Source organism: Pinus tabuliformis, chromosome 3_2, assembly GCF_031772625.1.
Source record: "Pinus tabuliformis cultivar Carrire ecotype Pingquan chromosome 3_2, CPIR1, whole genome shotgun sequence".
In the NCBI taxonomy this organism is placed as follows: domain Eukaryota; kingdom Viridiplantae; phylum Streptophyta; class Pinopsida; order Pinales; family Pinaceae; genus Pinus; species Pinus tabuliformis.
In genome coordinates, this window is record NC_142302.1 from 767,513,038 (window position 1) to 767,536,002 (window position 22,965).

General features: G+C 37.3%; 1 protein-coding gene and 1 pseudogene across 1 annotated transcript; both read left to right on the forward strand.

Moving 5' to 3' along the window:
• The first annotated feature begins 1,526 nt into the window (after positions 1–1,526).
• On the forward strand, positions 1,527–2,081 carry LOC149182884 (putative expansin-B14 pseudogene; annotated as a pseudogene).
• A 224-nt stretch (positions 2,082–2,305) lies between these two features.
• LOC149182885 (mitochondrial fission 1 protein A-like) lies at positions 2,306–3,016 on the forward strand. The gene has a single exon (XM_089418641.1). It carries the CDS (start codon positions 2,426–2,428, stop codon positions 2,930–2,932), a length of 507 nt encoding a protein of 168 aa, XP_089274767.1. The 5' UTR covers positions 2,306–2,425; the 3' UTR covers positions 2,933–3,016.
• The last annotated feature ends 19,949 nt before the right edge of the window (positions 3,017–22,965 follow it).

Sequence of the window (22,965 nt, forward strand, 5' to 3'; positions counted from 1 at the left end):
CAATAGAGATCCATATGTATATATGGAAAAACGATGAGTATAAGTTTGGAACAACTCGCTCAGATCCTAGCAAGTGTTAGGATCTCCTCTTCTTGCGAAGAAGAGATCTTGACAGCTGCCAAAAGTTTAACTACTCCTCTAGAAGAAAACAATGAATTAACATTTGAAGAATCTTGTATATCTAACGATGAACAATTATTTGAACAGGAAATTGAGGAGGACGAAGAGAAGTTGCATCATGATCTGAATGAGAGTGGAAATCACGCTTATGAAAGCCTTATCGACAAGTGGTTTCGATGGTTTCAAACAAGTACGAGGTTAGATCGATTTTGTTTTTATTTCATTAGATCATACTCACAAAAACTAGATTCGATCATCCTTGTATATTTTCATTTTAAAATTGCGAAATTGAAAATGAATATATTTTTACTATTATTGCATGAATGGTTAGATTGGAAATTTAATTACACGTAATAGTTTGTAATTTTCAATTAGCATAGAGTAGGTAGGATCATATTTTCAGTTTGAATAAGTATGCTCTCCTCCTGCGTCTTTGTACGATCTCGAGGATCAGAAAGTAGCATGTTTATAAATGTTTTCAGGGTAGCAATATACTTGTCTCCATTTGCTAAAAAAAATCATCTTAAATCAATAAAAAAATCCTAAGTTTTTTAGGGTTAGAATAAAATTTTAATTTAAAAAAAAAAGATTTTGATTTAAAAAATTAATTTCTTTTATTTAAAAAAGAATTGATTTTAATAAAAAATAGAATAAAAATAGAATAGAATAAAATTCTTTCGAAATAAATTTAATTTTTTTTATAAAAATAAATTTAGAAAAAAAATTTAGTTTTCATTTTTAATTTAAATAATAAAAAAAAACAAAACAAAAATCAATTTAAAAAAACTAATAAAATAAAATAAAATTTGATTTTAACATAAAAAAATTTAGGAATAAATTCTTTTTTATTTTATTTTTTATTTTTTTAATTATTTATTTAAATTTATTTTGGTAGTAACTAGGAATAGAATGTATTTTATTTTTTTTAGTTTAAACAAACAAAAAAAAGTTGATTTACTAATAAAAAACACAAAATAAATCAATTTTATTTTTTTGTTTAAATTAGAAAATAAATCAAATTAAAAAAATATAAAAATTTAGGAATAAAATTTAATTGTTTTTTAGTTTAAAAAAAAAAAAACCAATACAAAAATTTCATTTAGTTCTTAATAACCATACAAAACCATAAATAAATAAATAAATAAATAATAATTTATGGGCTGCGGGATCAACAGCAGGAGAGCACATTGCATTCAGCTCTTTTTCCCGTCTCGATTAATTCCATTTTCCGTCAAAAATTTGGAAATTTCTATCTGGCAACGCATACTCTAATTCCCTTGTCATTAAATCGGTCGAGTTGGAGTCTGCGGAGGGGAGCAGAACCCCACAGTTGCGCCGGTTGGGTTGGGATCAACAGTTTTGCACCTAATTCTCGCAATACTACGGTTACTATTGCCTCAGACAAAATGAAGTGGAACCTTTACGTGGGTTACTTGGTAGCGCTGGGAGCTTGCTTAACGATAACGATATGCTCTCACACCGCTTTGGGCGTGCGTGTGGGAAAACGCCATCCAGCGGCGGTTGAGGGGGAAGGGGCAGGTTGGCAGCCCGCCGCTGCAAGGTGGAATGGCCCTGCAGATGGCGCCGGAAGCGAAGGCGGTGCATGCGGATATGGTAGCCTTGTGAAACAGTTTCCTTTTGATTCAAAAGTGGCTTCAGCAAGTCCAGATCTGTACAAAGGAGGAAAAGGCTGTGGATCATGCTATCAGGTAAAATGCACCGGCAATCCTCTGTGTTCCGAAACGGGAGTGACCGTTGTGGTCGCTGACGAATCATCTGGGCAATCACAGTTTGTTCTCAGCGGTACTGCCTTCCAAGATATGGCGTCTGATCCTCGTAGAGGTACAGATCTGCTCAATGCTGGAGTCGTGTCTGCTTTGTTTCGAAGGGTGCCTTGTGAAAGTCAACTAAAAAACTATCATATTGCAATCATGCTTTGTGGCGGTTTCAACTGCCCGTAATTTTTCACGCATCAGCTAAAATTAATCAGAGAAAAATCCTTGAAACTCCTCAAAAGTTGGCTTCTCGGATTTCTTGTGATCTCTCTCTCTCTAGGATATCGATTGCCCCAGTCCATCATTCATTTTTTAGAAGTCAAACTGACCAATGAGGAAAATCAGTTTTCAGTTCAGTTCTTCATGGAGAAGATCGCGCCAGTTCAGGTTTCAGTTCATAAAATTTGGGATAGATCGCGCCAATTTCTCATGCAATCTCTTAGCCTTCAAGTTACTTTCATTTGTCATTCTTTTGGTTGCCATTGACATACTTCATAGATAGGTAATTTGGGTTTGCTTGAGAAGGCATCATGGCTAAAAACATCAACAGCATTATGGATTCCATTGGATCATTCTTCGGATCGGGTGATAACCTGCCGTGGATAGATGCGGACATTATCGCTAACTGTGAGCGAGAATTTGTTGGAGAAGGAGATGGTCTTGCAAAAGGTATAGGTAACACTGAGAGCATAATGAGGTTATCATGGGCGCTGGTACATTCACGACGTCCTCCAGACGTTCAAAGAGGGATAGCAATGTTGGAAGCTGCCTTAGACAGAGATGGCGGCCCTTTGCAGAGAAGGGAGATACTTTATCTTCTTGCAGTAGGTCACTACAGGGCAGAAGATTATCCAAGGAGCAGACTATGTTTAGACCAAGCATTACAAATATCTCCAGACTTCAGGCAAGCATTGTCACTGAGGAAAGTACTTGAAGAGAAAATTACAAAAGAAGGTGTGATTGGCATAGGTATTGCGATCACTGCAGTAGGATTAGTTGCTGGTGGGATTGCAGCGGCTTTGTCACGGAAGAAATGATATATGAAGCAATAACTGCAACCGGTCTGAATACTGAACTTTTAATAAGCTGAGTGGAACAAAACAATTTGATGTCTCGAGGATCCTGCTGTCCAGGGAATGGTCATCTCACTAGCCTCGGATAAAGCTATGTGGGATGCTCTGCTAAAAAATGAGAAAGTTATTGAAATCAGAGAAGCGAACTGCTGTAAGGTAGAAGCTGAGGTGCTGCTTTCCCTAGTGTCTGCACCAGTGCTTTCACAATTATCAGGTGCTATATCCCTGCGATGGAGGAAGGCGTGCTCCTTGTGCAGCACCTCGAAGTCCTCCTCAGCCAGGATCGGTCGACAAAAGGCGATGATGAGTTACTGATAGAGGTGATACTGCAGGAAGCGGAAAATATTTACCTTGACCAATGATCTCGTAGGAAGGCATAATCTCAACCAAGCTCGTGCTCCTGTAACGTATGATCTTTGTGCAATTCTTCAAGCCTCTCAGATCGGTGATATGCATTTGCTCCGAAAGGCTCTCGACAATTTAAATCATAGCATCAATCGGGCACAATCCTTCATTTGGCTTGTCAGCCTGGATTCTCAGAACAAAGTGTCAATTACAATTCGGCGTGTTTAAGACAGATTTAAAGAATTCTCATTGTCTATGATGGCACGCACGTGTTAGGTAAGAATCTTTTGCTTTACTTGCACAGGCTACGGTTAAGCAGTTTATACTACCAAATTCAATTCTTATTTGTAGAACCGTGTTGCATCAAAATCAATTTGGGATTTGGATTATGGGTGTTTGAGAAATCAATCGGTTGATTGTTGGGGTTTGGGGCTTTCATAAATCAGTTCTCAGGGCCATTGATTGTGATTTTGGGCATTCAGAAATCAAAGTGACTGATTGTTTGTTGGGTTAATCTTTGTTTTTTGTTTCATAATGGGCCGCGCTAGTGCCCTGTTCGAATTATCTGAATGCCACTAAACCCCCCAGTTCGTGCTGCTCTCCGTTGATGACAGAGTACAATGCTAATAAGCCATGCCTGTGTAACTTGTTGAACAATAGTGACCTCATTCAGCAATTCAATGTCAACATCACTGAGGCATTAGAGCTCCCTACCAAATGCGGCCTCAATGACCCTTCCAACAGTTGCTCTAAACTTCGTGAAAACAACACCTCTTCAGGATCTACTCCACTTCCTGACGCTAACACCACTTCTTCCAGCAGTAAAAACAGAGCAGAATCTTCGCAGGCTTTTTCTGAGATACTGCCCCTGCTGGCTCTCCTTCTGCTTGGACTGGCTGGCCAAGTATACCAGTAGCAGTTTCAGAATATAATTTCCACTATTTGGGAGGATTGGAGTGTTTTACTTCGTTCTGTCAGTAGCAGAGCTGCAATTGCTTGTCTTACTTTGTTCTTTAGTATTAGCAATAAAGACAATACCATAAGCAACGACTTCGGCAGATGGAGGACCAAAAGGATTGGGATCTAATTAGTAAGAGAAATGCTCGGTAGGTCTGGTTCTATGTCAATCTTCTTGAAGTGGTATTTATGATGTGTGGGAAACCTCCCAAGTCTATGCCAATTTGCAGAAGATAACTCTGGACATAAAGCTATATACAGGTAAGCTCAGTTTGCAGAAGACAATTCTGGAAATAAAGCTACATACAGGTAAGCTTAAGTAATAGATCTGGTCAATTATGACAATTTCAAGCAATGCTTGAGCTGTAATTTGGCCAATGAATTATTTTCTTTGCTATGTGATGTAAGCGGGTGAAGTAGCCTTCAGGTGTATTTCACTTTATATTTTTGAAAATATCTGGGACTTGAATTCTAAAAAAAAAAAAAAAAATTAAAAAATTTAAAACATTAAAAAATAAAAAAATCAAAACAATGCAAAATATTTTGTTTTTAGATTTGATTTTGTTTTATTTATTTCTAGTTTTTTTTTTTTTTTTTAATAACCATACAAAATAAATGTTAGGTTTAAAGTTTTTTTAATTCAAAAAAAATAAAAATTAAAACAATTCAAATAAAAATAAAATAAAACAATCAAAACAATGCAAAACATTTATTTTATTTTATTTTTATTTTAATAACCATCCAAAACAAATTTTAATAAAACAATTAAAAAAAAATCAAAACAATTAAAAAAAAAAAAAAAACAAATAAAAAATCAAAGCCATTAAAAAAATATTAAAACAATTAAAAAAAAAAAAAAAAAAAACCAATTAAAAAAAAAAAAAATTCAAAATAATTAAAAAATTGCAAATGGACATTTCATAAGTGTTGAAAACATTTTACGCTAACTTGTCTTGTTGGAGTTGGGAACTAGCGCGCAAAGGCAACAGGTAAAAAATTCATTTCACTTTATTTTGTTGCTAGCATTTATACTTGTATTTTATGTTCTTTAAAAAGCTCTCACAATTTTCATGCAAGATTTGTACTGAGCTTTGACTGGTGCGCGATGATCCAAGTCCATGTAGATGTGATCTCTCGAAATCACATTCATTATTGAAAGCTTGAAGGAGTTAATTACAAATGTCGTGATATTTGTGGCTACAGAGAAATCTTTTGCGTCATGATATGTTACCCACACTTCTCCTTCAAAGCCTCATCAGTCATCCATGATTCATTGCCTTATCCATCATGACTTCATACATGTCTACTTTTCTGAGTTGCATACATTTTTGCCTACCATTTAGTTCATCTTTTTGCCTCATGAATAAACCATCCATCTCTCTACATTGCCTTATTTTCCTTGCCATAAAAACTTTTTGACCATAACATCTTGTATCTATAGTCCTACCAATCATTTGTACGAACTCGCGTTGACTGATGTGGGATTCCTTAAGGCCCACCTTTCAACAAGTCTTGACCCATCGACCTCAACACCTTATCTGGGATAAAGACTAGAGTCATTATTAGTACCTTGTGGCTTGCATGCCCTAATGGCAAGTCTTCTCGCCAACGAAGAATGGGAATACATTAATGTCCCTTGTTTGTTGGATCTTGCGAGTGGCTCGACATTAGCTCATTCATTCGCACTTCGCAAGATGTACTTGGGTACCTTGGCACTCATTGACATTAATGGTGAGTTTGCCTCGCATTGGTTAACGACATTCATCAATGGTCGGTAATCCAATGACTTCTTTCCATGTTCGACATCGACACATTCATTCACATGGAAAGAATTGTGCCACGATATGGGACGAGACGAAGACTATCTGATTCAAGCGAAGATTCAGTAGGTTCAGTAATAGTAATAAAGGATCCACATTCTCGACTTCATCCATCATATATGCAACCAAGACACAGATCACATTCTTGTATTCTTCATTCCATGATTCAACAGCAAAAGCTACACTTTTCTACATATACACAGTTTGTCCACTCAGGTAAATAAAGGTATGTTCTTTCCTAGCTTTTTATCATACAATTCCTTTAATACTAAAATTATAATTTTTGGAAAATGTTAAACCATGTTCATACTCACGTACATACTCCATTATCACCTTCCATATGTCATATATGTCTTTTCTACACATATCATCCTAACCAACATACTTCTTCCAAACAACTACTATTGCATTATGATTCAAATGTTACATGTTTTGCAAATAATGATCAAAGAAAGAAAGGTTGATTAAATGTTTTCAAAGTCTTTTGGTGCAACACAAAAACAATGAAAGTATTGTTACACAAGAACCAATACTAAACAAATTTTGGTTGTTACACAAGAACCAACCAAAATAATATGTTGCAATCGATTAAATGTTTTCAAAGTCTTTTGATGCAACACAAAAACAATGAAAGTATTGTTACACAAGAACCAATACTAAACAAATTTTGGTTGTCACACAAGAACCAACAAAAATAATATGTTGCAAGCAAATGTTTTTAAAAGAGAAGACTTTGCAAAAAGGAACAAGGTTGTCAAAAAGAAAATTATGAGAAGTTAAAAAAATTGATATCAGCCAAAGTTCATGTAAAAGCAAGACAATTCAAAAGATCAAATCATGATCAATGCAATAGATTGCATGAGGACATGCAATAACTTAAGTTGGGGGGTATGTTGGGCCTCCAAATTAACCTCAATTTTCACTCCATTTTCACCTTTATCCTCATTTTGTCACCTCATTTCATCATATTATCATTACATAACCCTATATTTCCATTACCATATGAGTTTATGTTCTCATTTTCCAAAGTTATTAATTTCATGTATTTAGAGTGAATTTATGATTAAAAGTTAGAGAAATAACATGTATTTGCTTATACCTAAAAGTGGCTTGAGTTTGATGACATGTGTAGATCATTTGGAAGCTTCCAAGGCACCCTTATGTGGCCTCCCAAGATCAAATTCGAATTTCAACTCAAGAGGTGGACCATATTCCAAGGAGAAAGATCATGGAGATTTTGATGTGTCATGGGATTTGTATCTAGTATTTAGGGATAAGTTGAGACAAGTGTGGGTTTAGTAGATATTTAAGGGATCTACATTTATTGAGTAGATATCCCTAATTCATGTATAAATAAGAGGAGCATCCTCCAAATCATGTTAAGAAGGAGGAGGAGGGAGAGAAAACAATTATCAGTTATTCATTAGCACCAAATTTATGATTGTTCATTCAACATGAATAATATCATTTTCTCCAAAATCATGAGTTATGAGTGTTGTTTGATTCTTAAGGTGTGATAGTTGCTCATGTGTGCTCATTGAGGAATGGAAGGATCCCCATACTAAGATAAGTGCACTTTGTTGTAAAGTAATGTTGTGAATATACTAATCTTAATTATGATGTTCATCTTATTTCTTTCTTGTAAATACTTGTAGATAATTTTAGTATGAATTCATGTTGTGGCCATGTTTTGTTGTGTGAAGGTTGATCTCCTTTCAATAGCTAGTTTTGATGTGAGAAGGAAAACCAGGAACTCCTAAGTTAGGAGTCCCTTCTTCATGAGCTAGATTAAATTGAAATAAGATTTACTTTCTCATATGCTTTCCTAGATTACATTTATGTGAATATTGATTCCCTTTCAGTATCTAGAGATCAAGTCCTCCTAAGTTAGGAGACTCTTCTCCATAAGCTAGGAATTGAATTGGAAACAATATTTACTTGCTTTCATTTATATGCTTTCCTTCTTGCTTTCTTAGGTGTTTGGCAATGTTATTATAGAAAGATGGTAGAAGGACAATCAGGACTCTTGAACAAGAGACTCTTCTCTATCTTCTAAAGTAAAATAATTTCATTGATCAAACATAGTTTTTATGCTTTCATAAAATAGATCTGATAGTTTAGATTTGTAATATGCATTTCCATTCTAAATAAACTTCTTACACCTGTTTCATCTAAGGTCCCATATATATTGGTTTGCTTCTAAGTTTACGATTCCCTGGATTGATAAATTAAATGACAGGGATTTAGCAGACAACTAAATCGCCCAACAATCCTTCCATGTGGAAATTAGTACATCAAAGATGACTCTTTTGGAGTGCCAATTTCATTATAAAGTTTTGTAAATGGTCTAGTTTATCTTCAATTTTGTTATCGGTCGATGAGATAGTCAACTTTCCTTCGGTCCCTATAATACTAGTGATTACCCCATTACTATTGTATTTGTATCCCTTATTAATATTGTTGTGCCCCTATTGTCCCCATATTTTTATTACTGTGCACCATAGAATCCCTCTATTTTTATTTTTGTGGCTTTATATTATTATTGTTAGGCCTACTGGGTTATATTGTGACTCCTTAGACTCCTATATATAGAAAAGAGGTTTTGTCATTTGAATCATCCAAGAATTGCTCATTTATGTAATGTAAAGGAGGTTGCCCCCTCGAAGAGGCTGAATTCTAAGGCGTTGATCTATCTTTTCTATCTTTTTCTTGAGCTGGTTTCATAACATTTGGTATCAGAGCTTTGGATTCTGGGGTTTCGCTGCTCCAAACAGGTCATCGTGGCATTTTCGCTATAACTTTTTTTTTGCAACGTTTCAGAAGCTAAAAAAAAACCCATTTGAGAAGAAATCGCGCTGAATCTCGGGTTTGAATTTTAGAGCTTTTCGCACTATATTTGCGGAGAAATGATCTGAGGAAGTTGGTCTTTTTGTAGACTCCTGAATTACATTCCAAACAGGTGACCTGGGGAAAATCGTCATAACTTTCTTTCTCAGCATTGGATTGAAATTTCGTAAGAAGGTACAGAAAGAGGATGGATTGTAGTTTCTTTCATATATTTTTCAGAGCCAAAAGTCGAAATAGTGACTTGTGGCACGTCGTACAAGTTCGCTCTACTGAACTAGTCTATAATCAGGTCATTGTGGGAGATTGTGCATAACTCTTTCTTGGAGAATCCAATTTGGATCAGACTGGTGACATTGGAAAGAGGACACAGAGGGCTACTACAAGTCGCAATTTCAGAACTAGATGATCCGAAATTACAGAGATACATCAGATTCAATATCAGGCTCCTACAAAGTGAAAAAAGGTGTGTAGTTTATTTTTTAAATTTTTGCATAAGCTTGGTTTGAAAAATTAGTTTGAAGGAATTCAAAGGGCATAGTAAAGCATTATTATCAGTAATTGATGCCCCAAGGAAAGAAAATGCAAATACCTAGTAGGCAACCTGAAAGCTCTAACACGACTCATGAAGAAGAGGAAGAAATGCAATATGATATATCAAAATTATGAGACCAAGTGCAACAAGTGTCACTTGCACAAAAAGGAACAGAATCTAAGATGGATGGTTTAAAGAAAGATGTAGAAGCTAAGATGGATGTTTTAAAGAAAGGCATAGAAGCTAAGATGGATGTTTTAAAGAAAGGCGTAGAAGCTAAGATGGATTGTTTAAAGAAAGGCGTAGAAGCTAAGATGAATGACGTGGAAGCTAAGATGGACGATTTGAAGATAGATTTGAAGACAGACATGGAAGAATTGAAGATAAATATGAATAAGTTGCTACAAGAAATGGTCACTAATGGTGAAAGGGTAGTAAAGGAAATTCATGATGAGAACAAAAGAAATGTTAATCATGATTCCATAGACTCTAATGTTGGATCGAAGACCCACCATATTCCAAAAATCAATATGAGGAAGTTTGATGGAAAGGATCCCGCAACATGGATATTACAGATGGAGAAATTTTTCAATCTCAATAATGTGAAAAACACACAAAAGGTATGTATTGCAACTTTATATTTGGAACCAAATCAATTTGTATGGTATCAATGGCTTTGATCTCGTAAACAAATTATCACTTGGGCAATTTTTACGGAAGAATTGACAGCACATTATGAGGATACAAAAAGCAACATTTTTTTTAGCCAATTGATAAGTCTCAAACAAAAGGGTTCATTAATGGAGCACATTGAGGAGTTCCAAAAATTGAACATAAGGGTAAAAAATATTCCAGAGGAGCATAGGGTTGATGTGTTCATAGGGACTTTAAAGGATAATATCCAAGATGATGTTCGACTTTGGGAACCTGATTCATTAGAGAAGGCATTCAGGTTAGCAAGAAAAATGGAAAGCAAAATTATGGCAACCAGGAAGCATACCAGTCACAACTATAAATATGGAAGTGTTGTTACCCCTAGCCTTCCACAAACTATAAGGTTAACACCACGACAATTGGAAGAAAAAAGAGCAAAAGGGCTTTGTTACAGTTGTGATAGCAAATACACTAAAGGTCATAAGTGTACTGAGAAGAAATTATTCTACATAGATTGTGAAGAGGAAGAAGAAAAGGAGAAAGAAAGTTCAAAGGAAGGGGATATACTCCAGGAACAAAGCCTAGATAAAGAAGAAATGAATCCAACCATATATTGTAATGCATTGGCTGGAATTACCACTCCTCAAACCATCAAGATAGAAGGACAAATCAAGAAGAAAAAGGTAATAGTGTTGATTGATTCAGGAAGTACCCACAATTTTATTCATTGTAAGGTAGCAAAGGAATTGAATTGCTTCCTATATCCAGCACCAGAGTGTCAAGTGATGATTTCAAATGGAGGAACGATAAATTACTCAGGAAAGTGCCATATATCAAGTTATCCATGGGAGAATATGTATTAACTAGCCCAATTCTTTCCGTTCCAATGGGAGGTGCTGATGTTGTACTAGGAGTCTAATGGCTACAATCCTTGGGTATAATAGCTTTTAATTTTCAAGAACTTTTCACGAAATTTTCTACAGAAGGAAAGGAAGTTGAATTAAGGGGTATTGTAGGGAAACTGGGAAAGATAATCAGCTCTAACGGTATGACAAAGCTTCTAAAAAAGGAACAAAGAGGTGTAATTGCACAATTATGTTTGATAGATGTTTCCACATCGGAATCATCTATTTCTCCAGATCTCCAAAAAGTCTTGGACAATCATTCCAAGGTATTTGATACTCCCAAAGGTCTCCCACCTATTCGTGATCATGATCATGCTATTCATCTGATTCCAGGAAGTGTTCCTCCAAACATCAGGTCGTACAGATATCCCTATGCCCAAAAGAGTGAAATTGAACGTATGGTTGCAGAAATGCTAGAGGCTGGTATAATTCAACCTAGTCAAAGTTCTTTCTCTGCTCCAGTAGTATTGGTGCACAAGAAGGATGGATCATGGCGCATGTGTCCAGATTATAGGGAGCTCAACAAGCTGACTATTAAAGATAAGTTTCCCATTCCTGTCATTGATGAATTATTGGATGAATTGCATGGATCAATTTACTTCACCAAGTTGGATCTTCGTTCAAGATATCATCAAATCAGAATGAAGACTGAAGACGTTCCAAAAACAACATTTAGAACTCATGAGGGTCATTATGAATTTTTGGTCATGCCTTTTGGCCTTACCAATGCACCTTCTACATTTCAAGGTTTGATGAATTCCATTTTCAAACCCTTCCTTAGAAAATTTGTGTTAGTATTTTTTGATGATATACTAATCTACAGAAAGTCCTGGAAGGATCATGTTGAACATGTTGACAGGGTGCTACAACTATTGGCGGAGAAACAATTATATGCAAAAAGATCCAAATGTTTCTTTGGAGTACAAGAGGTGGAATATCTGGGTCATATTGTATCTCATGAAGGAGTTAAGGTAGACCCTAGCAAAATTAAAGCCATTAAGGAATGGAAAATCCCCACATCCATAAAGCATCTGCGAGGATTTCTCGGGTTGACAGGGTATTATCACAAGTTTATTAAGAATTATGGGAGAATAGCAGTACCTCTAACAACATTATTGAAGAAAGATGCATTTTCATGGACTCCAGAAGCAACAAATGCCTTCGAACATCTTAAAGAGGCAATGTGCCAAGCACCGGTCTTAGCTACATCGGACTTCACAAAAACCATTATTGTGGAATGTGATGCTTCAGGAAATGGAATTGGTGCTATTTTAATGCAAGATGAGGGACCCATTTCTTTTGAAAGCTGTCCAATCAAGGGAATGTTTTTACACAAAGCTATTTATGAGAAGGAAATGTTGGCAATACTACATGCACTTAAGAAATGGCGACCCTACCTAATGGGAAGACACTTCAAGGTAAAAACGGATCATGGTAGCCTTAAATACTTTTTAGAACAAAGATTATCCTTTGAAGAGCAATAGAAGTGGGTCACAAAGATGTTGGGTTATGACTTTGAAATCATTTACAAGAAAGGGAAGCAAAATGTGGTGGCAGATGCACTCTCAAGAAAGGATGAGGATGTGGAAGCGTTGTTGTGCACCATTTCTATTATCCAACCAGATTGGATAAATGAAGCAAGGGAGGAGTGGAAGAATGATGAAGAAGTGTGGGAACTTATTCGAAAGTTACAACAAGATTCCAGTACATCTGATACATTTAGTTGGAAAAATGATTCGTTATGGTACAAAGATCACTTATACCTCTGTAAGAATTCGCAACTCAAGCAAAAGATTCTTATGGAATTGCACACTTCTCCCTTAGGAGGGCACTCAGGATTTTTAAAAACTTACCACAGGGTTAAGAAGGAATTTTTTTGGGATGGCCTTAAATCAGATATTCAAAAGTTTGTGGCAGAATGTTTGGTTTGCCAACAAAATAAAGTTGAAACAATTAAGATCCCGGGTTTATTACAACCTCTATCCATTCCAAGCCAACGTTGGGAGGAGGTTTCAATGGATTTTATCATAGGTTTACCCAAGTCCGAGGGAAAGAGTGTCATCATGGTGGTAGTTGACATACTTACCAAGTATACACACTTTTGTGCATTATCACATCCATTGAAAGCCAGTACAGTTTCTACTGCATTTATGGAAACAATTCAAAAGCTACATGGAAACCCAAAGATTATTGTAAGTGATAGAGATCCCATTTTCACTGGAAATTTTTGGACAAAATTATTTTCTTGTCTTGGTACTCAGTTAGCTCATAGCTCATCTTATCATCCTCAATCTGATGGGCAAACTGAGATAGTAAACAAATGTTTGGAAGGATATCTTCGTTGCTTTGTACCTAATAAACAAACACAATGGGTCAAATGGTTGCTTCTGGCTGAATGGTGGTATAACACTTCCTTCCATACAGCAAAAAAAATGACCCCATTTATGGCACTTTATGGATATCAGCCACCATCCATCACATCATATTTAAGAGAAAATTCTAAGGTTCAAGCAGTGGAACATCACATTGAACATCAACAACAAGTCCTCCAACTCTTAAAGGATAGCCTCGTGTTGGCACAAAATAGAATGAAACAAAAAGCAGATCAACATCGCAGCAAAAGAAGTTTTGATGTAGGTGATTGGGTATTCCTACGGCTACAACCATATAAACAAATGTCCCTCAAGCAAGATAAGAAGGATAATAAATTATCACCAAAGTATTATGGTTCGTACAAGGTGTTGCAAAAGATTGGTACTATGGCATACAAATTGGAGCTTCCTGCAACGTCTCGAGTGCACCCAGTTTTCCATGTTTCATGTTTAAAGAAGGTTATAGATGACAAGCTCCCAGTTCAAACAATATTGCCAGAACTTGATGGGGAAGGAAAAATTATATTGGAACTAGAAGCAGTCATAGAAACAAGAACTTTACAGCTACGAAATCGATCAATCTCGGAGTATCTCATCAAGTGGAAGAACTTATTTGCTGAAGATTCCACATGGGAGGATGAAAATTTTATACAAAAGCACCCAGAATTACTCAAGCATTGAGGACAACACTTTTTTTGAAGGAGAGGGGCATGATAGGTCCCTATAATACTAGTGGTTACCCCATTACTATTGTAGTTGTATCCCTTATTAATATTGTTGTGCCCTTATTGTCCCCATATTTTTATTACTGTGCCCCATAGAATCGCTCTATTTTTTATTTTTGTGGCTTTATATTATTCTTGTTAGGTTGGCTACGTTATATTGTGACTCCTTAGACTCCTATATATAGAAAGGAGGTTTTTTCATTTGAATCATCCAAGAATTGCTCATTTATGTAATGTAAAGGAGGTTGCCCCCTCGAAGAGGCTGAATTCTAAGGCATTGATCTATCTTTTCTATCTTTTTCTTGAGCTGGTTTCATAACATGTAACTTGAAAAATATCATAATACATGTCATATTGTATCCTTCGAACATCTTGGTTGAAATAATCTACAAATTTACAAGTATTTTTCGTATGTCCTTCCATGTAGAAATTAGTACATCAAAGATGACTCTTTTGGAATGCCAATTTCAATATAAAGCTTTGTAAATGGTCCAGTTTATCTTCAATTTTGTTATCAATTGATGAGATAGTCAACTTTCCTTCGTCATCTTGTTCAATTAGTTGTGCTAATTTTAGTGCCATTTCATAGTTTTTAACTTCGTGCATTCAAAGCAAACCTCGTATTTTTTGTAATAATCCAAACATATACCATTAAACTAACAGATTTTTGTCGATGGTGTTATCACTCAGGTTGTCCTTAAAGCTCCTTAAAGGATACGGCCGAGGTAACCACAAACCAATCTTTGGACTGCAGGTCCTAGCTTACCAGCAGTCAGAGAGGGTTCTCTCTTTAGGATTTAGCTTTGTTGATGATGATTTTAGGCTAGTTATTAAGTACAAGGGGTTTTGTTTGAGTTTTGGTGGGAAGGGTGATGCTTTCAAGTAAAGAGGTAGGGATATCATGAAAGTTTTAGAACCATTGGGCGTGGAGTCAAGGAGTAGGACTGCTGGTGCGTTTTCTTGGTCACAAGAGGGAATATGGGGCAAGCTAGCTGCACATGAAACAATGATTTAAGCTTAAAAGGATGGAATGAGGGCTAAGGAATGAGAGGCAATTAAGAATCTCTCATTCAGCTTAACAGAGGGAAGGTGAATGAGCTCTATCTAGGAGCAGTGAAGAATCCCTAGATAACTGTCAAACATGAGTGAATTAGGGGAAATATGAGCCACAGGGAATTCATATTCATTACTAATCCAGATGAAAACATAAAGAAACAACAGAAATTGAGCATAGAGGGCAATTAAACCAGTTCTAAGCTAATCTTTCTTTCTGCTATTTAGATGGTGATACAAGTATGATAAAAACATATATGAAATTGAAACAGAGGTAAGAAACACTTATTGCATCATGTTGCAGCACAAGAATTCCACATTCGATTCTTCAGACCATTAATACACAACACACAGTCATTCCTCCAAGCTTTTCAACAATCTTTGATTAAGTAAAACATCAGGTATACAGAGCGAGTCTCTCTTGGAGCTATACAACCAACCAATCCTTTAAACAATGCATCAAGGTGGTTTATATAGGGAAAATATCAAAAAATATTCATCATAGCAGATCTTAAACAGATCTGAGGGAAATGAGTTTTTTAATCTAATCTTGTCGTGGAATTAATGCAAGAAGATATCTAGGTGCCGCGTTGGGCAGCTGCCTCAAAAATATGATTTTGAAATCTGTCCTTATGGTTCTGTGCGTTTGATTCAGCCATAACTGTGCTTTGGGCTTTGATCCCCTACTCTTGAGTGGATTTGATGTGTGTTAACTGTGATCTGAGAGCCTTTAAATGGCTGTACCGCTTTCTTTGACTTTGTTTGGGGGCTTTTAATGTTCACCTGCTTCGGACTGATACTCTTTTCCGCTTCACTGATACTCTTTAATTTAATCCGGGCTTCATCTTTCCTCTGATACCCTTTGACACTTGAATCAGGCCATTTTCTCTCCCTCGGCGTGTTTGAAACTGTCAAATCACCCCTTTTCTGCCCTTTCAAGGCAAGAATGGCTGCTGCAAATGATTTCCGTGGCTTCTGGAATGCTACTGGCGCTGGCCGATTTGAATAGGAATCATAAATGAGGAAATCCTGTTAAAACTGTGAATTTTCGGGCCTCTTGGATGCCGAACGATATGAGGCTTTCCATTTTGGTAAGCGCTAATCGCGCATCGAAAACTGCCTCAGATTTTCATTCTTGGCTCTCTTTGCTGCAATTTGCGCCCGTCGCGCCTTCCTTTAGTGATGACGTCGACATGAAGTCAGCAGGGGGTCCCAGTATGGTAGTGACGTGGCAGAGTGATGTGGCAGTACGGCGGGGTTTTAACTCGGAGATCGGCAATCGACGGGGACATAAGGCAATGGCTTTTATATATATGATGCGATGGGGTCGATCGCCGATTTCGGAAAGGCGACATAGCATGCGGCTGTGTGATAGTGGAAAATATTGCGAAAATGAACGGATCACGATGCGATATGCTTTCGGATGCGATAGCAATATCGCATAGGCGAAGGAGAGGGGGCGTATGTATATAGGTAAAAAACCTTGCGACTGCCGATCGCGAAATCGCATCGGCGAAGCGATATCGGGGGAGTATAAAGGGGCGGGCCGATGAATGAATGCTGCGACCTCCGACAGCGATATCGCGTCGGAGGAGAGGAAGACTTATCGAAGAAGAGTTAATGCGATCGGAAAGGCTGTTTACAGCTTTGGAAGGGATCTTGATGCATCGGAGTGAGTTCGATGGCATTTGAAGGGGGTTTTTGTGTTTTGGAAGGAGTCCAAACATCTTAGGAAGATGGTTTTTTGAGCGAAATGAGGGTTCTTACTAAGTTTCAAGTAAACTTAGTAATTCCCAAGCGATACTTATGGTTATATTTCAACCAGAGGAAGGGATAAGTATATAGGGAAATTATTGACATGGTTTTAGTAGGGGGAGGGGAAAAAGTTAAGGATTTACATAATAAAGTTAGCAGTTAATATGAAATGTGATGAGAGAGCGCTGAGTATGCAATCTTAGGCTATTAAGGGAAAAATGACTCGTATAAGAAATATAAGCATCCTTAAGCAAAGCAGATCTTTACTTAGGCAATGATATGGCAAATGATGAAACCTAAGAGAAATCAAGCAGATCTTGACCTCTTTGGGGAGGTTAGTAAATGATTTTGGGAATAAGAAGAAGGGGGAGTTAGTCATGCTTCGCTTGAAGTCCTCCAAGGGAAAATTGCATTGCATTTGTGATTTGAAAAGGTATAACACTTGAAAGCATGAAGTGGATCACACAGCTTGATTCTGCAACCACAAAACTACTTACTCAGCCTACTTGCCTAACATTTTTTCTTCTTTCGGTTTAGGTGCACTTGAACTAGCATACCCAACTTTTCATTCTTTTCTTCTTGCTGTCCTCCTATCTATATCTACACTTATTTCATCCAGGGGCTCAGATTAAGCAGTTGAGCACCCTTGTTTCTCTACCTATCTGTAAATCTGCCAAGATTAAGCTGTTTGGACAGATGCTGATTCTCTATATTATACAACAGGAAATTGAAATCTAGGGAGACCAAGATTAAGCTGTTTGGCCCTCCCTTAATTGAAAAAAATCATCAAATATGGAACAACCCATCAAAAGGAACATAGCAGCGGCATTTATACTAGCACACTCTCATGGGAAATTCTCTGGCCTTTGTAGCAAATATGGAACGTTGCAGCATGTAGAGTATGACATATTTGGCATGTAAAAATGTCGATCATGAAAGATGAATACCTGCTGCAGCAGGAGGCTAACAGTGGCTCCACTTGGGGATGGCTTTTCCTTGTGAAAAGCCAAGAACAGCAAGTCAGACTGCCTTGATCTTCTATTGTTGCTGTGGACTGAAAAATGTCTTTGTGTTGGCTACTAAAGTGTGAAACTTTTGAAATATGAGCAGCACTTTACCTCAACTGAATCACTACGAATATGAAGCACTGCCTGCTTTCTTCTGCGTGCTTGATATTACATACACTTTTTCTTGAGAACTACCTTTTGAAATAAACACAAAAAGGGAACAAACTGGAGCAACTACTCTTAATTTTGTTTTTGAACAGGCTGTAGATGTAACACTAAAAACGCTCCTATGTTTTGATACTATTGACTGAAGAGCTGGAAACCTGAATGCAACATTTTTAATTGAATTCACTGTTATAAACAACAGCGCTGCCCCTTTGCCATTGAGTACTTTTAAAATATATCTAAATCTGCCTTGCGCACCCTTTGAAGTAACTTGATAACCGGGAGCAAATTTGAAGTGCTTCTCTTTGAAATTAACTTCAAACGAATAGAGGCTTTGAATGTTGCGCTCCTTTGGCTCTTTTCTTCAGAACTGCGCTCTTTTCCCAAAATCAACGCAAAGACAGAGCTTTGAAATGGAGGACTTGCGTTACTCTGTCCCCATACTATGCTGCGTGGCTACTAGCAATCAAATTGCTTATGAAAAATAAAAGGAAAGCTCTGATATATACAAACACTAATGTACAGATATATACAGGGGCACCGTATCCCTTAAAAGGGGTCTCGATAATGTTTCAACATTCGGCCATTTACGGGGCCGTCTTCCACTGTGCTGTTATCTATAGTTTTGAGAAAATACGTGTTATTGCCTTGCACAACACTGATAACAAATGGGCCTTTCCAAAGAAAATCAAATTTTGCATGCTTTCCCTTGTCTTCTCTTCGTGAGTCCCACCTTAACACTTTATCGCCAATAAAGAAATCCTCAGCTTTAGTCCTTTTGTCAAATGCTTTCTTTAGCCTTTCTTGCACAATTTGAGCTCTGTCATACACATGCTCTCTGGTTTGCTAGAGATGAATGGTCTGATTTATTCTTCTTTGAATATTATTTGGTTCTGCTTGGATTTCTTGCAACAACTTGATGATAGGAATGCCCAAGGAAGATGGAAATTTGGCCTCCATGCCGTATACCAACTCATAAGGGCTCATCCCAATGGATTTCTTTGTTGAAAGTCTATCTGCCCACAGGGCATTTGTGAGCTTTGTATGCTAGTTCTTCTTGTTTTCTTCTAAGATCTTCTTGATAATATTGATCAGACTCTTGTTGGATGATTCGGCTAGGCCATTACCTTGAGGGTAATAGGCTGTAGAGTGGCCTAAGGTGATATGAAATTTATGGCAAAAATTGATCATTTTTTTGGATTTGAAAGCAGCAACGTTGTCAGTGATGATCTTCTCAGGGCAGCCAAATTTGGAAAGGATATTGCACTCAAGGAATTGGATAATTGTGGAGTCATTAGCTTGCCTACATGGGATGGCCTCAATCCACTTGGTGAAATAGTCGGTGGCTGTTAAAATCCACTTATGTTGGCCTGAGGAAGAGGGATGGATTTCTCCAATGAAGTCGAGACCCCATTGTTGAAAAGGCTTTTCGGTTGAAATGGGCTTAAGAGGCAAAGGCAACAACTTTCTTTTGCCCTCAAAGATTTGGCATTTATGGCACGAGGTAGTAAACTTCTTTACATCTGTAAACAAGGAGGGCCAATAGAAACCAGCCCTTAGAATTTTATCAGCAGTGGATTTCCAATATAGATGTCCTCCACAGTCCCCTGCATGGAATTCTTTCATGACATTGTTAGTTTCATTCATGGTTAAACAATTAAGCAATATACCTTCATGATTTTTCCAAAATAATGCACCATCTATGACACAAAACTTTGAAGTCTTCATTTTTAAAAATCTTTTCTTGGTTCCGGACAATCCTGGGGGAGCAAACAGGTTTAACAATACAAAGCATATATCAGCATACCATGGAGATTGCAAAAAGGTTTCACTGATCTGTGGAGTCGCCAGCTCCTATTCATTGTTCAGTTGGTTAATGTCTAAGGCTTGAAAGTTTGTTTCGGACATCAGTTTGGCTAAACCTTGTCCCTTTATCAGCTTGGTTGGTTTTATTTCAATGTCATACTCAAGGATACTAGCAATCCACTTGCCTCTTTTGCCCTCTAATCCCTTTTGGGTTAATATGTCTCTTACAACAGCATTTGGGACATAGGCAATCACATGTGAATATAAAATGTAGACTCGGAAATCTTTGATTGCTTTAAAAAGAGCGTAGGCCTGCTTCTCCATGATTTGGTACTTCAAGGGAGCATCTCTTAAGGCTCGGCTAAAAAATGCAATTGGCTTTTCAACTCCTTGATCATCCTTTTGCAAAAGGACAACAACTATGGTGTGCTCAGATGCAAATGAGAATATGATGAAGTCCCTATCAAATTGAGGACTTGTGAGGACTGGGGCTTGGGTTAAGGCAGATTTGATACTCTCAAAGGCTTGTTTGGTTTCAAGAGACCATTTTACCTTGGCATCCTTTTTTAACATGTTGCTTAACAGTCTTATCAGTTCAGCTAGATTTGGGATAAATCTCCTTAGGAAATTGATCTTTCCTAGGAATGCTTGCAATTCTTTTATATTCCTTGGATATGGGATTTGCAAAATGGCTTGGATCCTTTCAGGATCTATTCTAATCCCGTCCTTTGATATGATATGGCCAAGAAGTTTGCCTTCTTCAAGGCCAAAGAGAGACTTCTTGGGGTTCAAGGAAATGCCATATTTCCTGCATGTCATGAATATTTGCCTCAAATGTTTTAGGTGCTCTTGATCATATTACGAGAAAGGGGTTAAGTCATCAAGGTAGACAACTAGGAAATCATGTATTTCCTTGGCAAATGCAATATCCATTGCCCTTTGAAAGGTAGCACCAACGTCTTTAAGTCCGAAAGGCATCTTCACATACTTAAATGTTCCCCATGGTGTGGTAAAGGCTGTCTTGTCTTGGTCATCCAGGTGAACCAGTATTTGATTGAAACCTGAAAAGCCATCTAGAAAAGAGATTCTTGATGACCCCACTACTCTTTGTAGGATGTGGTCCATTTTTGGCAATGGGTAGTGGTCTTTTAGGGAGAATTGGTTTAAATTTCTTAGATCTACACATAGCCTAATCTCACCTGTCTTTTTCCTTGTGGGAACAAGATTGGATACCCATTCAGAGAATCTGATGGGTGCTATGATACCTGCTTCAAACATCCTTTTCACTTCCTTTTCAATCAAAGGAAGGAGTACGGGATTGATTCTTCTAAGTTTCTGTTTGAAGGGCTTTTGGTTTGGTTTTAAGGGAATGGTGTGTTGGATCACTGAGGTGTCATAGGACTTCAAGTCCTCATAACTCCAAGCAAATACATCTTGGAATTCTTTGAACAAATCAACATATTTGGGCTTTTGATCAGTTGGCAAAGATTGAGATAGTTTGATCATTTTGGGCTTCTCTGCTGTCCCAATGTTATGTTCTTCTATAGCAGTGTTTAGGGGCTGTATTTTTGGCTTTTTGGGAACATCATTAGCATCAAACATATCTTCTAATGGAGTAAGGCCAGCAGGGAGAAAGTTATCCTTTAGATCAATGATCTCGGCCTCTGTTTTGGCTATTTCCTCCAAATGCATCTGTTTCAGCTCTTCTATGTTTGCATTGTCAAAAACAGTTGGGTTCAACATTTGTTTGGCTGTTACAACCTGCTGATTTTCATTTGTTTGCTGTTGTTCATCCGTCATGGTATCCATGTCAATGTTAGTATTTGAAAACTCATCCTTAAGAGTGAGGAAATTGTTAATTTTTTCATCGCTTTCAAACACTTGCCAATCCTTAACATTATTTGGGATAGCAGGCCTATGTTTTATCTCGGCAGTGAAATGGTGATTTGGCTCAAAGGGAAGCTTGCATGTACTAGCAAAAGTGGCTAGACTATGTGCATGAACGTTATGATCTCTTGAGATCTTGGCAAGCGTGGATTCATTGAATGTATTGAGTATATTAGTGGCAGTAGTCCTATAGGTCCTCATTCTATTGTCATTAGCAACAAAGTTGCCTTTCATTTGTTGGATTACTAGGTCAGAGTCACCTAGAATAGATACTTTGGCAGCTCCTAAAGCTCTGAGCAGCCTAAGGCCTAAGAGGAGTGCCTCATACTCGGCCATGTTGTTGGTGCATTTGAAATTTAGTCTATATGCATGACCTTGTGCATGATTGTTATGTGTGTTGTGAATCCATATTCCAGCCCCTGCTCCTAACTTGTTTACTGAACCATCAAACTCTAAATACCATGTGATTTCTTGCTTGTGGTTAGTATTGAGAGTTTCAGTCATTTTAGGATTGGGCGGACCTGAGTCTCGTGTTTGGTGAGGTTCTTCTTGTGTGCTGGTTGCATTGGCTGTTGTGACAGTCTCATGGGTATGTGCAACCAATTCTTCATTGATGTGTGCTTGTTGTTCTAAAGCCAAAGGCTTGACATCAGTTAAAGGACGACTATCATTATTAAACAAAATAAATGAATCCATATCAGTATGGATCGAGTAGATGGGGAAGTTTTGTGGCTCATCCTCGCTACTCACCATATATTTCATGACTGTTTCTCTGTATAGTCTTTTTGGTTGCCCAAAGACTGATATAGTGGCGTAAGAGAGGTCTAATTGCAGCGATCCTTGGAGTTTTGCTCCCCAAGATCTTGATAGGAACATGTCGTATTTTGGTGGAATGTCAGCAACCACCACATCCATGAGGATTTTCTTGTTAGGATATTGGACTAAGGAGACACACAAGTCTTTGATTAAGCCTAAACACTTGACTTGACTTGAGTCAAAGGAGAATAAATCTTTATATGGCCTGGTTACGTCAAGGTTTAGCCTTTCCATTACCGCTTTGGGCATAAGATTGTGTGATGCACCTGAGTCAAACATTGCGTTATGTAAAATTTTATCATGGATATGCAAACTGATATAAAATGGCAAAACTGTTCCATTGACTGTTTT